Source organism: Anguilla anguilla, chromosome 4 (assembly GCF_013347855.1).
Source record: "Anguilla anguilla isolate fAngAng1 chromosome 4, fAngAng1.pri, whole genome shotgun sequence".
Lineage (NCBI taxonomy): Eukaryota > Metazoa > Chordata > Actinopteri > Anguilliformes > Anguillidae > Anguilla > Anguilla anguilla.
Genome location: NC_049204.1, coordinates 22,565,617 through 22,585,160, shown reverse-complemented (window position 1 = coordinate 22,585,160; position 19,544 = coordinate 22,565,617). Strand labels below are relative to the sequence as shown.

General features: G+C 39.2%; 1 protein-coding gene across 1 annotated transcript; it reads left to right on the top strand.

The window, feature by feature from the left end:
• The first annotated feature begins 4,973 nt into the window (after positions 1-4,973).
• LOC118224636 (ras-related protein Rab-3A-like) lies at positions 4,974-19,544 on the top strand. The gene is made up of 5 exons (XM_035412217.1): positions 4,974-5,131; positions 11,941-12,168; positions 14,415-14,533; positions 14,836-14,960; positions 15,299-19,544. The coding sequence occupies exons 2-5, from the start codon at positions 11,941-11,943 to the stop codon at positions 15,487-15,489; spliced, it is 663 nt and encodes a 220-aa protein (XP_035268108.1). The 5' UTR covers positions 4,974-5,131; the 3' UTR covers positions 15,490-19,544.

Sequence of the window (19,544 nt, the reverse complement as noted above, 5' to 3'; positions counted from 1 at the left end):
TGTGTGTGTGTGTGTGTGTGTCCCTCCCTCCCTCCCGGTGTGTGTGTGTGTGTGTGTGTGTGTCCCTCCCTCCCTCCCGGTGTGTGTGTGCGTCCCTCCCTCCCTCCCGGTGTGTGTGCGCGCGTGTGTGGTGGGCTGAGCGGTAGCACAGAGGAGCACAGTGGTAGAGAGGGTGTGCTTCCAGCGAGTCTGAACTCAGACTACTGTCGCCTTACACTGGAGATGCCTCTGAAATAAGCCCACAGTTGTTTGACTTTTTTTTTTTGTTGTGTTTTTTGATCTTGTAGAACAAGAATGAATGCTTTATTTTTATTTTGTTTTTTTGCCAGATACGCCTGTTTTCCCCTCCTTTCATGTTATTGTTGGGTTAAGTGTCTTAGACACCGACTGCTGTATTTGGCTGTGGGATTACACAGTTCCTGAACATAACTGCGGGCAAACCAGCCACAATAAGGTCTACTGACAGAGCAAGGAATTCTACTGAAAACAGTCTTCCTTTGAATGACTCTATATGATGCTCGGCAGAAGAAGAGGATGGAATATATTCACTTTACAGGGTCCTGGAACTTTTGTACCAAAACTGTTAATTGAAGAAATTTATTTGACTTAAAATTAATTCACTATTTTATTTCTTTGTTTAGTAGCTTAAAACAATTTTAGAGTGATCAGTAAGCTGTGGCTGCAGTTTCACCAAATATGTACCAGATTAGTGAGAAAACCGTGACATTAACCTCAGGGGATGAAGAGAATAATGTTTTAATGTAGCAATGACTTCTTGGGTACCCCCATAGCTAGGCTGTTTGTCTTGAGTCTGCACCACTTCTTACAAGGCTCTGTGAGTTTTAAAAACGGTCTTGAAAAAGGCTTGGATTTGAGGCTAATTATTTCTGTGTGTCTGGCGCCATCCACTGTACCATTTTTGAACTTCACCCATAGTTTGGGAACTAAAGCAATTTGAAATGGTAATCAACATGGTTGGGTGCTGGATATATATATATATATATATATATATATATATATATATATATAGAATGGGGAGTGTATAGCTGAAATATTATGACATTCATAGTATTTTCCCAAATATTTATGGTCTGCTGTGGTCCAGGTTCAGGGGTACCCAAAACGAATAATTTTAGATTTAGAAACACCACTTACACTCATTTTTGTATTATTTTTATGTGACACCTTATTTTCTTGTCAGATTTAAAATTTGATTTGATTGGAATTTCATTGTATTATAATTATTTTTGTCTGCACGTTTGTGTCTTCTTGACCTTTGTCGATGTGTTATCAGGCTGCCTCCACTACAGCACTTTACCAACTTAGCCACAGACACCATCCAGCTTCAAAGGGCTTGAGCCAGACCACGTTCATTCACAGACCAACTGACTGAGGGGTGCTGTTGAGTCGCAACTAACCTGCTGTTTTGCTTTGTGGTTATTCAGTCTGATTGCGTTCAGATTAATTGTGTATGTTGAGCCACAAGACAACCTCTCTTCCAGACCTTTTTTTTTCTTTTACCACTATTGATTATTGTCCTGCTCTTCGCAGAGGCACAGCCAATGACAATGTAAGTGCCAAGCAAGCATGACACAACGCGTACTGTAATTTCCATTGGCCACAGGCTAATTTCCATTGATGGCTGCATTTTTATTATTGCATCCCTATTTACTATCTGAAATGCACGCACACACACACACATACACAGATCTCTAAACCCAGATATGCACTTATATACACACATACACATGTACACTTTCAAAGCACACATACACACACACACACACGCACACACATATTTAAACCCAGATATGCACTTATATACACACACATACACATGCAGACTTTCAAAGCATGCACAAACATGCACATGCTCACACATCTCTCTCTCTCTCTCTCTCTCTCTCTCTCTCTCTCTCTCTGTCTCTCTCTCGCAAAAGCACATGATTGAAATATTTATGAAATCAAGGGTGCCATTCATGTTGGTCATCTACGCCAATGGAAACAGTCCATTAAAAAATCACTGTGAGCTACGAATAAATTGCAGATACCGTTAATAAACGTAAATCATGACTCATTTAATAGTTCAAAACTTAACAGAAATTATGGAAAATAATACAGATCAATACATTTTACAAATATTAGGTTAAGGCAACTACAGTACAGCTTGGTGTCCTGACTTCAGTTCAAAGTCTGTATCAAAAACCCTTTATGGAGTGCAGTTCAGGTCCTTGAACGTGGCTCTTAACACTAGATCTTTGTTTTATGTGTGTATATGTTGCCCTCAGTATTCTTATCATTGCAGCTTCTGTATCGTTTCCATTTCAAACATAGATAGGGTAGGACCACTACTATGTAAAGGAAGGATTTAAATGTACACTACATTTAATTGTTCATGTAAATACTGCATAAAACATGTGTCGTATTTATTCACAATATCTGTTGTATTTATTCACAATTATAGCCATAGTGGCAAACTGCCTTTTTTATCTCCTGATTAAGAAAAATGTACATTCGCCAGTCTGCTCATACAGCAGTATTTTATCCGGTCAGCTGTTCTGTAATGAATACTCAAGCGTCTGAAATTTCAGAGCCTTAAATTTCATTGAAGAGTAACTCAACCCTATAGAGGGTACAAACTGCAGGATACCCAGTGCCATACAATGTGCAAGTGCTGACAGTCAGGCCTCTAGCCAAGTGTGCGTTTGTCTTTCGCTCACTCGGCTTTGGAACAGTGCCATGTCATAGTATGCCGTTCATTTCATTTTCTCTTTGTTTATTATTTTCTTATTATTTTACATTGTGTAATATTTGCTATTTATTCTTTGTGCGTATCTGTCAGAAATGAAGTACTGTACAAGGACTTTAATTTTTTTGTGTGTCTTGGAGCCTAAGAATTCAAGTGTACCTTCCAAGAAAAGAAACGGAACATTTTTTAACCACTCCAACGTGTTTATTTGTTCCATTTTGTTTACCATTGAAAAAGCCAAAAAGACTCCATAATTCAGGTTGTACTAGAGAAAGAAATACTAATAAATAATTTAGGAACCTGTCCTATGTGATGTTAAGTTTTGTTGTTGTCTCTGTTCTGGTCTGACTTGTGCTGCAGTCAGTCTTGACAATCCAAACAACCTTTACTGATTTGTAGTTCCCAATTTATCTGACGATTGTACCTGTCTGTGTCATTAAAGGAAAGAAGGGTCATGTTCTTTGAATTCTGGATGTTATTTGAGGCATAGTCATGGACATTATGATTATTTGCATTGTATTTGTTCTCTGATGCTCAAAATGGAATACATCAGTCAAATGCATAAACATAACTGAAAAAACATGTATAACTGAATATATCTAAAATAATTATTAGTTGCAGAAACTATGCCAGTTAGATTGATGCTATTAAAAATAACAAAGTTCAGTATACGAGACTGTGGTGATACATTAAACAACAAGACCAGGTTAAAACCTAGTGAGGGTCAACTTTGAGACAAAACAATTTTAGTTCTTACCTCCCTGATTATGTGAGCTACCTGGAGCAACTACCTTTTGCAACATTTCCTCAAGATAATTCATCATTTTTTATTTAAAAAAAAAAAAAACGTTTATTGGCCACACGGTGCTGCAGTAGGTAGTGTTGTCGCCACACAGCAAGAAGGTCCTGGGATCGAATCAGGCCTGGGCCTTTCTGTGTGGACTTTACATGTTCTCCCCATGTACACATGGGTTACCTCCGGGTACTCCAGTTTCCTCCCACAGTCCAAAGACATGCATGAAGGCTAACCGGAGACTCTAAATTGCCCATAGGTATGAGTGAATGGCGAGTAAATGGTGTGTGTGCCCTGCGATGGATTGGTGGCCCATCCAGGGAGTATTCCTGCCTCTCGCACGCTGGGATCGGCTCCAGCACCCTGCCCAGGATAAGCGAGAATGGATAATGGATGGATGGTAATTACATTTGTTTTTGGACTCATATTAGATACACAATTTCATATTTCCAGTACTGGGTTAGTGCTGCTCTGTTGAGAAATGTAATGGTGTTTTATTATCTCTATATATGTCACGCAGACATCCCGTGTATGGTCATGTCAGGAAAGGGGAAAAAATGTGATGACACTTGTTGATTTTGTATTTTGGAATATATCTTTTCTTCACAGTGAGATACATATTAGTTTAAGCAACCATTACAACTATAGGGCACTATACATTATTATGGTTAGATACTCCAGTACATGAGTTTGGCAGTGGGGGTGGAGGGGCGGAGGAGGGTTTGGGGGCGTTAATACGTATTCCATTAGTAATATTATGTGAATATTGGAAAGACGAATAGGCCACTATGACTGAAGATAAGGAATTAATTTTATTATACACCATTATCATTTTCTGTTCAGGCTGATTCACAAAATTAATCATTATAATTATCGCTCGCTTAAAGAAATTAAATCATCATTTTTCCAGGAAGTAAATATTGACATATTGTCATTACCTACTACTACTTATACTACTTCTACTCCTAATACGACTACTACGACGACTAATAATAATAACCTTCATCACCAGCATCATCATCATAACAACAACGTCAACAACATTACCACTAATATCACCTTTGCTTCATGATTATCCTTATTTTTTGATGTAGCCATTATCATACCAATGACAACGCGTTTATTTCTTTGATGCCATATTTAGCTATCGATATAATATTTCGTTAACTATTTAAACACTATGGTTGAGTTGCTTCGCTTGGACCTAAACTGACATACGATAATTAGTCTGCGTCTGTTTTCAGTTGTCTTGCAAGAACAACGACAGATTATTACAGTGCTACAATCATTAAAAACACATGGTAGTCTGTTTATTAAGTATTTTTAAAAGACTGCTTTCCTCATAAATGATGGAGAAGCTCAGATGGCGGAATCAATAATGAATGACGTTTGGTTTAACACGTAATGAATATTTTAAGATTTGCGTGAGAGCGCAGTCCGGATTAGTGTTCTAAGGTATCAATCAACCTCCAGCTGCATCAGAAGCCCGCCTCTTGTAGCCTAATCAAGTGACGTTCGTGCTTCTGCAGGTGCAAGACGAAGTGCTGCATCGAAGCAATAGAAACTGCAATTAAAATTGACATTAAACGGTAAGAAGATGGCTGTATTTTCAAAACGGTTATTATGAAGGTGTTGTTGAATTTACAATAACACCAGCGGTATTATTGGAGGACGTTTGTTTCATGTAATAAGGAAAGAATAACCTTCATTTGACATCGGATGCTTCGGCGAGGAGCAGCAATAACTAGATATACTTACAAAAAATATTTTGTTTTTTTTCGTGCGGCAGGTTTGCGTATTATTTTCGCACGGTATGTTACAGCAGCGTTCGGAGCGCGCATCTTGAATGTAGCGTTACTCTATTGAGACCTGAAAGTAATATCCATCAGGCTAGCCCATACGTTCCGCGACATCTTGCTACTCCGTTCATTTAGGGGATCAAAATGATTTTCACAATTGTAAACATAATCAGAAAAAATAGCAAAATATTGTTCTCATTGCGACTTGATGGGTTGAGTCTATTGTAGACATTTGGCGTAATCTCTGAATAAATGACTGTCTGCGCGATGGAAACGGCAATATGTAGCTTATCCACAACGCGGTGAATACGTTGGAAATGGAGGAACACGATGCTGTTGTAAAAAAAACAAAAAACTCGTGTCTATTTATGGGTAGATGGGCTACTCAAAAGAATACAAAAGGACACCGGACAGGTCCTATGAACAATTATAGACTCTTCTGAGTATGCTACACATTCTATCATTTTAAACCTTTTAAGTGTTTATCTATGGTTGTAGTGTTACAAATGTATTTAAAAGTTTCATTATGGACCATCCTTTTTTCTGTCCGTTAAATGCACCTTTAAGCTCCGCTTTGTCGTGGGCCAAACCTGAGCGAGAATCATTAAGGGATTTTAGGGCTGTCTTCCTTGCCTGTTTGGGTGGAACAGCTCTGTTGACACTGCTTTTTTCGGTAGCCTATAAATGTAATTGTAATACAGTAGTCCGTTTTTATTTGGTTAAAGTTCACCAGCCCACTGTTTCATTACACGCCATGAGAAGCATAACGTGCATCTGCCAATACGTCGAATTTAGACAGACGTCTGCTCTCCTGTTGAACCAGGCCTATCATGGCTGCCTACATTTGTATAATATTATACATACAGTAGATACATTGGATCAGTTAAGGCATATTTATTAATGTTACTGATAGCATTCAGCAAAGAAACTAGTATTCCAGTAAACATTTTAGCTCCTCTTCAGTGTGAAAAACCACTCAGTCCTCCTTGATGACTACCCATATCCTTGCAAGTCATTATTTCAAACACAGGCTATGCATGGTAAGGGTGCTTTATTATCGTTGAGAGATGAATTGCAATGTTTCCTACTGTAAAGCCCTGTGCAGACAAATGACTTTGGAAATAAAAGCATTGAAAGAATAACAGGGGGCAGTAGCTATGGAAAAAAGTGACAGAGCCTCTTCAATGTTTAATGGTTTAATAGTGCTCTCCTGTCAGTATGGACCGCAATATCCATTAGATTTGCATGCATCCCCAAGCCAGGCTTACTGCAGCAGATTTTTTTCCCCATCTTCGCAAATCTAAAACACCCCCATCCCTCTAATGCACCCCCCCACATACACACACACTCCTGTAATTGCTATCCCTCACATAGACAGTGGCAAGCTTTTCGGAACGTATTCTTCCTGTAATGAAATTGGCTCAGAAAAACTGCCCAAAATTTAGCTTAGTTTAGCTATAGCTTGATTGCTTCTGTAATGTGTAATCAAATAGGGATGAACAGGATAAGGCTAAATGAACCGCTGGAGCATTTTTGTGTCGGCATGTTGCGCTGCAAAAATGCGTTTGTTTGCAGCGTGGCATTGCCATGCAGATTCTGTAGATCCGCCCCACCTATAGGAACTAGCAATTTTATATTTCTGTTCAGCAAAATGCTATTCATTGTACATTAATATGTGCAATGCATAAAATGGTATGCAATATAAACTTTAATGAGATGTAAATCATGTGATTTGGTATGACAAAATAATGTTCTACATGTAGGATTGGTTTCTTCTGCATAAATATTAATGTACGAAACATGTATTATTTAGGTATAGTGTATGAAATGATACTTAGGATTCCACTGGGATTCTTTGCTTTTCTTTATTTCTTTGAAACTGGTCTTTTAATAGCAGCTTCATGCTACACATCTGTAATGTGTTTTGTGGAGGACAACATGAAGTCTATGAGGGTTCAGGTGTATTTATGAGAATACAAAATTGGGAAAATAGTTAACATACATAGCACCACAATAGACCCTATAATAATATACTGCATCACAATCATCCCCACATTGCCGTAAGCTTTTGTGTGGACACAGTAAACATCCAGCAATTAAATTTACAATGTAAACATTTGGCAGATGCTTTTAGGCAATACAACTTACAAAAGTGCATTTCACATGGTAAGCAAACACCATTAGAGTTTACAGATTGCATGTAAGATGCACTTCAGTGATGTCAAATTGTCTTTGGTAGCATCATATTATTATTAGAGATACTGTTGTTATTGTGACATTTGTGCCATTGTGACATTTGTGCCATACTGCATAAGAGAGTTAAGGACAAAAGGAAGCACTAAGAGTTAAAACCAAAAATGCTAAAGGTAAGACTTGGGTAAAGTCTGCTTGACAGAAGTTTCAGGTAATTGGGGTTTGCAGTCATCTCCTTAATCACTTCTGCAGTACAGTGTAAGGGATGAGGACAGTAATATTGTCTTTCTGCTTAAATCTGCGAGCTGTGGCTTGTTTGAAACCAGGTCATCTAATATTTGCTGTATACAGGCACTCTTACACAATGTACTTTGTCTTCACTAAATACATTCCCTGCTGTTTTTGCTGGCTCTACACCAGCATGTTTTTGTTGATCTGCCTGCTGCATGAACTGTGCGGGATATTTTTACACCATCCCTGTAGAGTTAAGTAAATACCAATAGATGTTTTCAAGGCTTTATTTTCAAAAGATAAAAGCGCAAACAAAACCGGTTAAGGACGACTGTTAAACACAACTATGGTTAAACAAAGAAATATATTTTCTTTTTTGTATTCTATTTTTTTTTATTTTAAAGTTAAATATCAAATCAAAATTCATAGATCCATATGCAGCCCTTGTCTCTGTGATTGTGATTTCCCTCTTTGTGCATCTACATTGGATCTATGTAAAAAACATTCAAAATGAAAGCAACATTAAACTGCAGAAACAAGTTGGCTACAAGGAAGAATTTTTAATAGCTCTGTTGATAGATGTAAAACAGTTGCTTTATTTGATTAAATTGTGTCAAAATAGACTAATTAAATATGCTTTAAACTTTTATTTAAATATTGGCTTAATATACCCTGGCAAAATGTCAAACAAATTTTCCTCTTGCAATTAAAGTTCAAGGATATTTGACATTATTCTGCCCTTGTTGACCTTTAATTTCAGTTTTTTCTCAAAAGTCAACCAGTATCGACAGAAAATAACAACAATGACAAATTTGTGACCGTGCCTTATTTGTGACTGCTGCTTGAACCGCCATTTAGATACTTACTCCTTTCTACAAAGCCTGAAACCCAAGACATTTCTAGTTAAAGTGCAGGGTGTGGCCTGCATGCAGTCCAATGGACATCAGTCAGCTGGGGTAAGGTGAGCTCAGGTCACAGTATTCCTTACACTTATTTAAGAGTCTACTGCAGTGTGCAGTGTGGCTTACAGTGTGGAAAGTACTTACCAGATGCCAAGCAAGTTTCAGGCAGTGCACAGCTGTAGTGCCGCCTGTGTGTGTCCCAGTGGCAAACAATGACATGCAAGCATGGTACAGTTGTCATTTCTATAAAAAAAATCAAAAAATGTGAGAAATAAAGCAAATGGAAAATTAAAGAAAGATATTAATATAAATGGCTAAAGCCAGTTTTATTTTAAAATAACATTAAGTATCTCAAGAGTTTTGCAGGACAAATGGACGTGGGAGAGAAAGCACTTGTCAGTTTCCCCCCGAAACCAGCTGAGAAAGTTTGTGTGGATATATTACAAGAATTATAAGAAGCATGGTTGAGCTATGCTTTAATGAAGTAGTGAAGATGAGTCAGTCTGATCATTTATGAGCATGGTTTTGTCTTGTAGCAGACAGTGTGGGGAGTAGCTGTGAGAAAGGTGCTTTATTAGGTCACCCAATATTGTCACAAGCTTACCTGTCATCATAACGGGTTTTTCCATTGGCTGATCTAACTGTCTCATTGGTCTGACTCATTGCACTGCACGCTCATGTACTGTGATGTCATATCACACATTCTCCACTTGTGCAACTACTCTTGTGGGTAAAAGGAACCATATTTTCTTATGGAAAAAGTGGACAGATGCAAATGTCATTTATAGGCGACTGATATGTCTCTTCATTTGCTTTACTGTTTGAAGATTGGGCCTTATATACACATTTGGGGGGTGGGGGGTGGGCATCTGTATCTGAGTCATTTTGAGGGTGGGAGCTTTCATTCTGGGTTACTTCCTCTGCCCTTCAGTCATTCTATAAAGAAATATCTTAGATCACTTAGGGTACACCTTAAACAATGCATTATTGAAGTGGAACCTGGCTTAATATTTACCCAGCTGTTCCCCTCTGAAGACTGGGCTGCCTTTCGTTCATTTGTTTCCCTCTGGGGTTGTTTTTCACATCTGTCTGTACTGCCTAGAATGAAAGTCACTGCAGGTCTGTCTTGTCATCCCCATTTGGTGTTTCGCAATCGCTTCAGTTCCTCTTGAACATTTCTTCTTGCATCTTGTTCACACGTGGAATCCCATCACCGCCAGAGCAAGCGTGCCTCGACTCTTAAAACAGGTGTAGTCTAGTCTGCCTGTAACGCAAGCCATGGTGTGCCACAAAGGACATTCAGGTGGAGCTGCATCAGTCAGTACGTTTCAGAAGCCTACCCTGTACTCCAGATCTAATCAAATCCAACGCTGTTCGTTGGTGGCTCTGCTGATAGCCAGGCTTTCAGACTGGATCTGATGGTCCATGTGTGCAAGCTGCCTGTCATTGCTCATGGTTCTTAGTCATGCCCAGTATGGTTGACGGTTGCCGTATTCATTGTTCTTACTGCTTCATTTTTGTCACCCGTACAGTAGGTCAGTGTTCTCACCCATTATGGTTGTTGCACTGAAATTGCTTGTTTTTGTTTCTGCATGAAGGAGAATCACGATATTTGTGTTCCCACAGATGTAAGATCAAATGACCCTAGATATTCTTTTCAAGTTTTCTTTGTTTATTTGGATTTGAATAGATTTTTTCCCACTGTTTCAACTGCTTTCTAAAGGAATCACACAGTGTTCAGTGCAGAAAAGAAACAGTTGTTGGCATGAAATTATATTCTGTGTACTTCTGTGGTATGCTTCTCTGCCTTACTGAAATAACATGTTGGTGTCTGTGACAGTACCCTGGAACTCTGTGTTTACCCATCTGTGAAACTGGTAAAAAAAATATATAGAGGTTAAAAGAATTAGGCCTGGGTTCAGTCAACATTTGTTCTTTGACTGTTTTTCCCTCGCATGCATAGTCTGGTAATCACCAAACTAATTCACCAGGCTGCAGTAAAAAAAACTATTTCTGTTTCATTCAAAGGACAATTATTGACTGAATAACACCAACTTTCTTAAGTCACAAAAAAGGCAGCTATTTCTTAGTCTCTCAGGAAATGTAGTAATAGATATATTTTTTAGGACAATTACTGTTAAATACATAAATATTTTATGAATATATTCAATAAATATGTTATAACAAAATATTGAATTAAAAATATGGAGTCTTGCAGTCGGTATAGCAAGGAGTATGATTAATTAGATTGTGAGCTGCTCAAACGGAAGATTTGGAAACCAAATCAAGTACCGTAAATAGCTAACTCGTTAGTGATGCAGTGGTTGGTGGCACCGCGCCAAAGCTAATTTAAATAGGTCTGAGGTGAGAGGATAACGATTGTGTTAAGTAAAGGCTCCGATTTCCATCAAGTGAGTATTAACTTGTCTTTCATGGAAATCACTGATCACTTTTACTCCACTGTGTAGCATAACTGATCCATTGTGTTAAATAAGGGAAGAGCCTGTTTGGGGGGAAAATGATGAAGGAGTGTTTGAAGAGATGTCCCTCTTGAGTGCCCCTGGTTTATTGATGTACAAGAGCTGTGTCTCATTGATTAATTCTACGGGCTCTGTGCGGACTGATGAATTGCTCTTTTGATCGATTCGCTCCTTTTTTTAGTACCCGCTCGAGCTGAGTTTGGCTCTGGCTGCTGCAGGCCTTCCCTGCTGTGTAATCACTAATGTCCAGGTTCTTGGCACTGTGCATGACTGGCTCTCAACCATGAGACCAAGCCGACTCTCATCATATGCCTTATGTTTCACTAGTCCGTTATTTTATTAACATGATAGGCGTTATGATGAGTACTTTTGAATGAGTTTATCTTATTTGAAATGGTGAATTTCCTAAATGGAGAAGATAATTATCTTTTAGTTTCTCAGTATGAACCAACTTTGAGTTACATATATTCCATCCTCCTATGAGCAAGCTGCTGGGTAATAAATGTTATGACACCAAGATTCCACGAGAACCAGGGCTGAAATTCTCTACAAGCACACTATGCAATACACATTATTATATAATGTTTACTATATAAACGTTGTATGTTATTTTGTGAATTATTCAATAAGATTTGGCTGTAGTATTTGGCAGAATAAAACTGAAATTCTCTCCTTTTTTTGGTGGAATAAAACTCTTCTTGACAGATTGAGGACTTCACTATCTGCAGTCTAGATCAGACATAAATAAACTCAAATGCAAGACTCTAAACTTTCTCATTTGCTGCTCTGTCAGATGGCTTCAGCTACTGATGCACGCTATGGGCAGAAGGAGTCCTCTGACCAGAACTTTGACTACATGTTCAAGATCCTGATTATCGGCAACAGCAGCGTGGGCAAGACCAGCTTCCTGTTCCGCTACGCCGACGACTCCTTCACCCCGGCCTTCGTCAGCACGGTTGGCATCGACTTCAAGGTCAAGACCATCTACAGGAACGACAAGAGGATTAAGCTGCAGATCTGGGTGAGTGAGACCCTGTTTTCAGAGGTTGTCCAGCTCAGGGGGTGCACCACTCCCAGTTATTCTGCTGTTATTGCATCTGCTATTATTTCGCATGTGTAGAAGACTGTAGTCATCAGTGCTGGTACAATCTGCAGCTGTGGCACACGCATTTATAAAAACGATTTAGATCGAGAAAGTGATCGGGCTGATTTAAAATTAAGAGCAGAATTGCAGTTCAGATATGGTTGCACACCCCTGATCTAGCCTACTATGCTCAAAATTTCCAGTGTTAAGGGACTTAACGAAAGTAGCTCCAGCTACTCAGCACTGATTAGATATTGTTGATGGAGATGATCTGGGAGCCATTTTATTTTGAGCATAGTGTACGTGTTTAACACATTTAGTTAACACCGTGTTTATTACTGCAAGCATAAATAGTTTCTTGCGGTATTTCAGACGAGTCATGGTTTTACATGAGAAAATGGAATAACAGCAATGAACAGCATTGACGAAGAACATAATGGCTGCCAGTGGTTATAAATGATGTCATTGTGATGAGGAAAATTTAAACAGTTAACCATTTAAACATGCATATTTCACTTCACTAGTTTTGTGTGATAAATAAAGGTAAAATATGATATTGTTGTAGGCCAATGAAAGCAATGTTTGGTTTGATAGGCCAGGGCTTGGAGAATGTATCATATTTGTGTACTCAAACCATTTTTTTGCCTAATTCCGAGATGGTACATTTACTTTAAAATGTTTTTTTTTTTTAATTAATTTGTTGTGATTTAAAATGGAGCTTTCTGCCATCAACTTTCTTAGCTTGGTGCCAGCACCAGAATATTAATAGAATATTTGTATCATTCAGAAATGTGCTTGGCTTTTTGCTACTCCCTATGCTGGTTTAATTTAAACTGTGCTGAGTCTGTGGATGATTTATCGACCAATGAAAACCTGGACTGCCGACAACCATTTCCATATCTTGTGGATTTGCTTTAATTCACACACTACCTATATTGTTACTCTTTCATGTTCTGAAATGCAACCTGGTGTTTTGCCCGGACTGCTGGATTATACATTGTTTTCAACATTTTGCTATGTTTTGTTAACCCTACAATTAAAGAGGCTTCAGGCTGTACTCAGATCCAGGGAGGGAGGAGAATTTAAACTGGTAGCAGGAGTCACGAGCAGCACTCTCTGTGTTAGGGCTGATCTGAAATGCAACATCCCATGCTGCATGAGTGTCCGCAACCACAAAGTGATGTCATCGCACAGAATGCTATAATGGGCACACTATTGGTCCTGGTGAGCAAGGGCCTTCGCTTCACATTACCCCAGTGTCCGCATTCTGAGCACAAGTGGCCCATAAGCCCTCGCTCAGACTCGTAAGCATACACGCTGCAGCAGCTGGCGGCTAGAGGACGGCTAGCAAGCTGCGTACGCTATCAGAAGGAGGGTTCAGCCAGAGTGGGTAGTTCCCCTCCCCCCACTCCACACATTTTCCCTGTGGATACACCCCCCACCGAGCAGCCCATCCCCCACTACACTGTACACTCCACACCCTGCAGTCAGCTTAGCAAGGACCTTTAGTGTATTGCTATAGGGGATGTACTATAACTGTACAGAATGCTTGTACACACATTACGTGAAGCATGTGAAGCCATAGAAAATCATGTCCCGTATACATTCATATGCCTTCATACCTAGGTATATATTTGAAAATCAACAGCTTTTTATTGTACATTATTCTGAGCATTTAAAATGTTCCTGAATAGAGATGTGATGAACTGGCATGTCCTGAACATGAGAATACTTTAAACCTGTGTAACCCTGCAGTGATGTTACAGGATGTTATTACAAGTCGCCTTTCAGAGAAGGCAGTGCTGAGCATCAGTACGGCAAAGCTTAATTCTCTGAGCATTCATTAGAGCTTAGCTGGTAACTTAATCAGGCAGTCCGACAGCGCAAGACTGCCAGTATCAGCCAAATGTCTGCCAAGCCACGTCACTGAACTGAATCTGTCTGCATTATTTTTGCATAAGGGCACCAGTGTTAGGAGCGCATATTCAGAATGCAGAGAATCCCGTAGAGCTATGCTGACCCGTGATTGCACTGCTTACAAATGCAACGGACAGTTGTGTGTAACTGATAAAAACTTTTGTAGGTCTGTAGAGGGAAATGGGTGAGATTGGCATTAGTGTTGGTTTTATACGGCTACTGGGCGTGCTTGTCTTTTTAGTCCTGCTGTTGCCCTGTCTCTGCAGGACACGGCCGGTCAGGAGCGTTACAGAACCATCACCACCGCCTACTACAGGGGAGCCATGGGCTTCATCCTCATGTATGACATCACTAACGAGGAGTCCTTCAACGCCGTGCAGGACTGGTAGGTGACCCGTGAACGGGAACATGCTGACGTCACAACGATTGTTGCCACGCTGTTTTTAGACAGCAACGAGAGCTGGTACTGTTTAACGGGTGTTAAATGAAATTAAATTTTTTAAAAGTTGCTTATCATTGGTGAAATTTACAAGAAAATATGAAAATCCCCCAACATGTATTACAGGAACTTCTTTGAGTGGAAATGCTAGTTCATTCCTAAGGATAGCTAAAGGTGTGGATGGACTGCCGTAGCCTTATAGGGCTTAGCTTTGCTTAGGTGTCGTACTCTTTGTGTGTTTGCTGCAGGTCCACTCAGATCAAGACGTACTCCTGGGACAATGCACAAGTGCTGCTGGTGGGAAACAAGTGTGACATGGAAGATGAGAGGGTGGTTGCAGGAGATAGAGGCAGGCAGCTTTCTGAACATCTTGGTGAGTGTAACGGAACTATTCCACATGGGCGCATTAGAAACACTTCCACTTCCTCCTGGATGAGATTCACAGATATATTCTCTGCTGGTAAGGTCGAGTATGTGGTGTAACCACATGGTGTAGCCACAGGTGAGGTTATATTTGCTGAATAATTTATTAAATGGCCTTTGAACAACAAGAGTATACCTTGGCAAATGTTGCGATATGCCACAGCAAAAAGCTTGCTATAGTGCAGTTTTACTAAAGATGATGAATACTAAGAAATATGCTGGAGAAAGTGACAGGTTGTTGTGTGTCCTGTCTAATGGCTTTCTGTGGTTTCACTGGGCTTTCGACAGGCTTCGAGTTCTTCGAGGCTAGCGCTAAGGACAACATCAACGTGAAGCAGACGTTCGAGCGTCTGGTGGACATTATCTGCGAGAAGATGTCTGAGAGTCTGGATGCTGCAGACCCCGCCGTCACGGGGGCCAAGCAGGGGCCCCAGCTCACCGAGCAGCCGGCGGCCCCTCACCAGGACTGTGCTTGCTAAAGCCCCCCCGCCCTGCCCTACCCCCCAATCATCCCTCACCCGCGCTGTCTGACCCTTGACACCACCACCTGTTATGGGTGGGTGGGGCAGGCAAAACTAGGCTCCTCCCCCCTCCCCCTGTTCAGTGTCCTCTGGCCGCCTCCCTCCTTCCCCACTGTGGTCTTAAAGCTGAGGGGATTTTGACGTCTTTTCTTCAGGGTCCACCAGTAGTTTTAGCTTGTAGTCAGTCTGTGTCTGAAACTGGAAACGCCATATTTAATCTATTTTTTAAACAAGGCAAGCAATTGGGACAGAGTTCGTTTGTTTTCCAAAACCCAGACAACCCAAACTGGTTGTGTGCAAGTCTTATTCCCCACGGTGTGAAATAGGTACATGTAGATGTGTTTTATATTGCCAATGTAGCTCCTTTTTCATCCTTGTCTCTTCTAGAACCCCAAATCTGCCTGCATCTAATCAATTGATTGCCTTCATTTTCTGTGTAATCTTGAAAGTTTGTTTTCACAATCATTTTTTTCATGCTTTCGTGTATTCTATGAACAAACTGTCGGAAGAAAGCAGTGATCTTTAACCACAATAACTGGTAGATATGATAAATATGTCCTTATTTTTTGTTTTTAAATGTGTATATAAAGAATGTGCAGTATATTATATCTATAGATATATGTTTTTGAAAATGCATTTTAAAATATCTAGATAACTTTAAAAGATCTGTACAAAATAAGAGGCCTATTTCTTAGAAGTATCTAAGTTTATTTTTAAAGGGAATTGTCACACAGTCAGTCCCCCTGAAATGAATCATTTTTCTGTTTGTCGCAGATGGGATGAAATCTTCAGTAGCCTGCCCTAAGTTAAAACAAACGATTCTTAACATTTGCTGCTGAAGATTCTAGTACCACCCTTAAGTAATTGGCACTATAAATATGTTAAGGCATGTACAAACCAATTCGGACACTATGTATACTGTATGACACATACTCAAACACTAACAAAAATCATATCCTTAACAAGAATGGTAAATTTGTAGTCATTGTATCACAAACGCAGCAGACACAACGTTACTGCAGAGGTCAGTATATTATTTTTGTTTGTTTGTTGGTTTTTCTTTCAGTAATACAGAAATATTGAAACAATTTCATCTTTATATACAGTGGCCCTGCTCAGTTGCATAGATGTTAGAATTAAAAGCATGAAAGAAAGCATATTAGCAATGAACTACAAATATGAAGAGAGAATAACTTAAGGTATAACTCTGCCAATCTTCTAAAAACATACACACACAATTTACACATTGTTATTTATTATTCTGTATTTATTTATTATTTGAGTGTCATATTCTGTGGTATAAATAACGCATTTGTTCTGCTGCTGCTGGGATGACGTTGCTGTTTTCGTTCCACCCATTCTGTGCATAAGGCCATTCATAGGAGTTAGCGGTAGATCTTCTGTCTGTGAAGTATGCCTGTGAATGCTGTTCCGGATTCCCATGCAGTGAACCTAGGTTTGAAAGAAGTGAGTACATCAGGGAACGGAGTGAAAGACTACGGTTGAAAATAACGACTTGACAATGACAGAAAACCTGGCGCTAATGACAAGGACTGTTCAGGCACAATACCCCCCTTCCCCCAAATATTTTAATAAATAAATCACTGGGCATAGAAGGTGGTTGTTTTTTTTTTACTGAACTCCAAAGGCAGTGCAATATACTAATGAAGCATTTGCATTGTAATTGTCCTTATTTGAAGGATTTGCTTGTGATGTGGCTAAAGCTAAGTCAGTTGTTGTCCACTGTAGCAGCCAGACGTGTCCCTTAGATTATTTTGCTATCGACTGGGCTTTGAGTGTGATGAAAGCACAGGTGCCAATCACAGTTCTGTCTGCAACAGGAGCGTGTACTGAAGTGTGGAATTTATGAACTGTCTGGTAGGACTGATTGGTAGCTTACAGTGACTTTGATACAATGGTTACGGGTAGGTTTTGGTCTTGTAGGTTCCAAATGTTAGCAGCCAACAAGCACTTTGTTTTCTCAGTGTCCTCTTCTTGTGTAAAATTCTGCAGTCATGCTACACACCGTGACTCCAAATGAGAATGTCTCAGTGATACAGGATTGAGTGTCGCCAAAGGTAGGGCTTTCCAAAAACTTACTTACGCCAGGAAGTCGACTATGAGGAAAGTGATTCATCTTAATTATTTGTGCATGTGATTTATATATGGAATCTTCTGTGGACTAATACAACTGGAAAGGATGAAATGGCAAAAAATTTCCTGATGTGGCTTTTTGGAATTATTTTATTGAGAGCATGTCTTGCATTTCAGAGAGAGAAGTAATATTGTAAGCGAATTAGCATGGCAGTGTGATTCTGAGAAATGAACTAGTGGTCTGATTATAAATATCGTTATCTTTGTAAAGGGACAGCTTTATGCATTAGTGAGGACGTTCGCTGCTTTACTGGAAGTTACGCGTATCTGTAAGCATGCCTTGTGACCAATTTCTCCCTCCTCCCAGTTAATCCGCAGGTTTCTTTTACAACAAACTGTTGTAAACATCATGCATCCACCCCCCTCCTGTCCCCCAGAATGGTCTTCCTTTCTGTAAATACTGATTGTAAATAGGTTTTAGTCTTTTGTTTGTGTGAATTGTGCTGTAATGATTCCTCCAGGCTTGCAAAAAGAAAAGCAAAATATGGAAATTAAACTAAAATATACTTCTAAAAAAAATACTTATTTTCTCTGCATTCATTTTAGTCTTGCTTGTGAATGATTGTGTCACCTTAGTACAAAGCAATATATGAAATTAGAGTCATTTAAAATGTAAAAGAGGTTGTTGATAGCAGCTGTGAACATTTTGTGTGTTTTATGGTGATTTTCATTTTGGGGAAGGAAGAAAGGAGACAAATGAGGCTCTTTTTCTATAATGTTCACAAGGTTTGCTTTAGGCATGGAACAGTGTCTGTGTTATGTTCATATTTTTTGGCCTGTGTGCTTTTCCAGTGGTTTTTTATTTGTGATCTTTTTTTAATAGCAGGGACTTTATGGCTACCATTGGAGTGGCTTTTAGGTCACTGGAACTGAATAAATATTTAATAATGAAATAATAAATACCTCATTTCTCACTCAACCACACATATTCATTTAATTCTTGTAAAACACCTTCAAAGTTTTTCTTCTATTGAAGAAAAACGCAATATCAAAACACTAAAGCAAGACTGGCATCTCTGTGCTGAAGAGTAATTTCAGTTTTCTTCAGTCTAAGGTCTGGTTCAATATTCAATATTATCCAAGCCAAAATTTACACAGCATAATGAACACAGCATCAGTTTTTTGTGACTTTGAGAAACAAATTCAGGCAGGTTTCATGATTTTCATACAAACAATAATCAGTGTGGCTGCGGCAAAAATGAATGGAAAAATGTAACATTTTAAATTCATTCTGAAGGAAATAGTGCATTTTGGTTTGACAGTGTGGGCTTTAGTACGCCAGTTTACCCAAATTCCATGATGGCATAAGCGTCTTTTTGTGCTTACTTGACAGTAGCAGGCAATACAGTAGTACTCTGTATTCGGATCTGACAATGTTCTGAGCTGGACCAAAATGAATAAATCCTTAAAAATCAAACGGTGTAACCACTTATATGAAATACAAGTGTTCTGTCTAGTCTTACTACTATTTGTTACTGCTGCTTTACAACCTCTTGCAAGGCACTGGTCTGTTTTATGGTTTTTTTTCCCTGTGTATACCAGTGAAAATGACCCTGTTTGTTTTAAGTGTTTGTTTTTGAATTTATGATCAAATTTTGTTTTCATGTGCATCCACTTGGACATTGCACTGCAAGATATGTTTTCTGGGTTTTTGTACATTTTTTATTTGTTTTACTTTTGCGGGTCTATAGTGTATACATGAAAATAAAGTTACTTATGCAGTAGTTTACACTATGACAAGAAGGAAAAAAATGGTGTCAAACTGTTAGATTGTGAAAATTTCCAAATCTGCTGTACATGTTGTGGAAAATCAATAAAACTACAAAAATAAAAGTTTGTGCCGTTAAGAGGCTACAGTT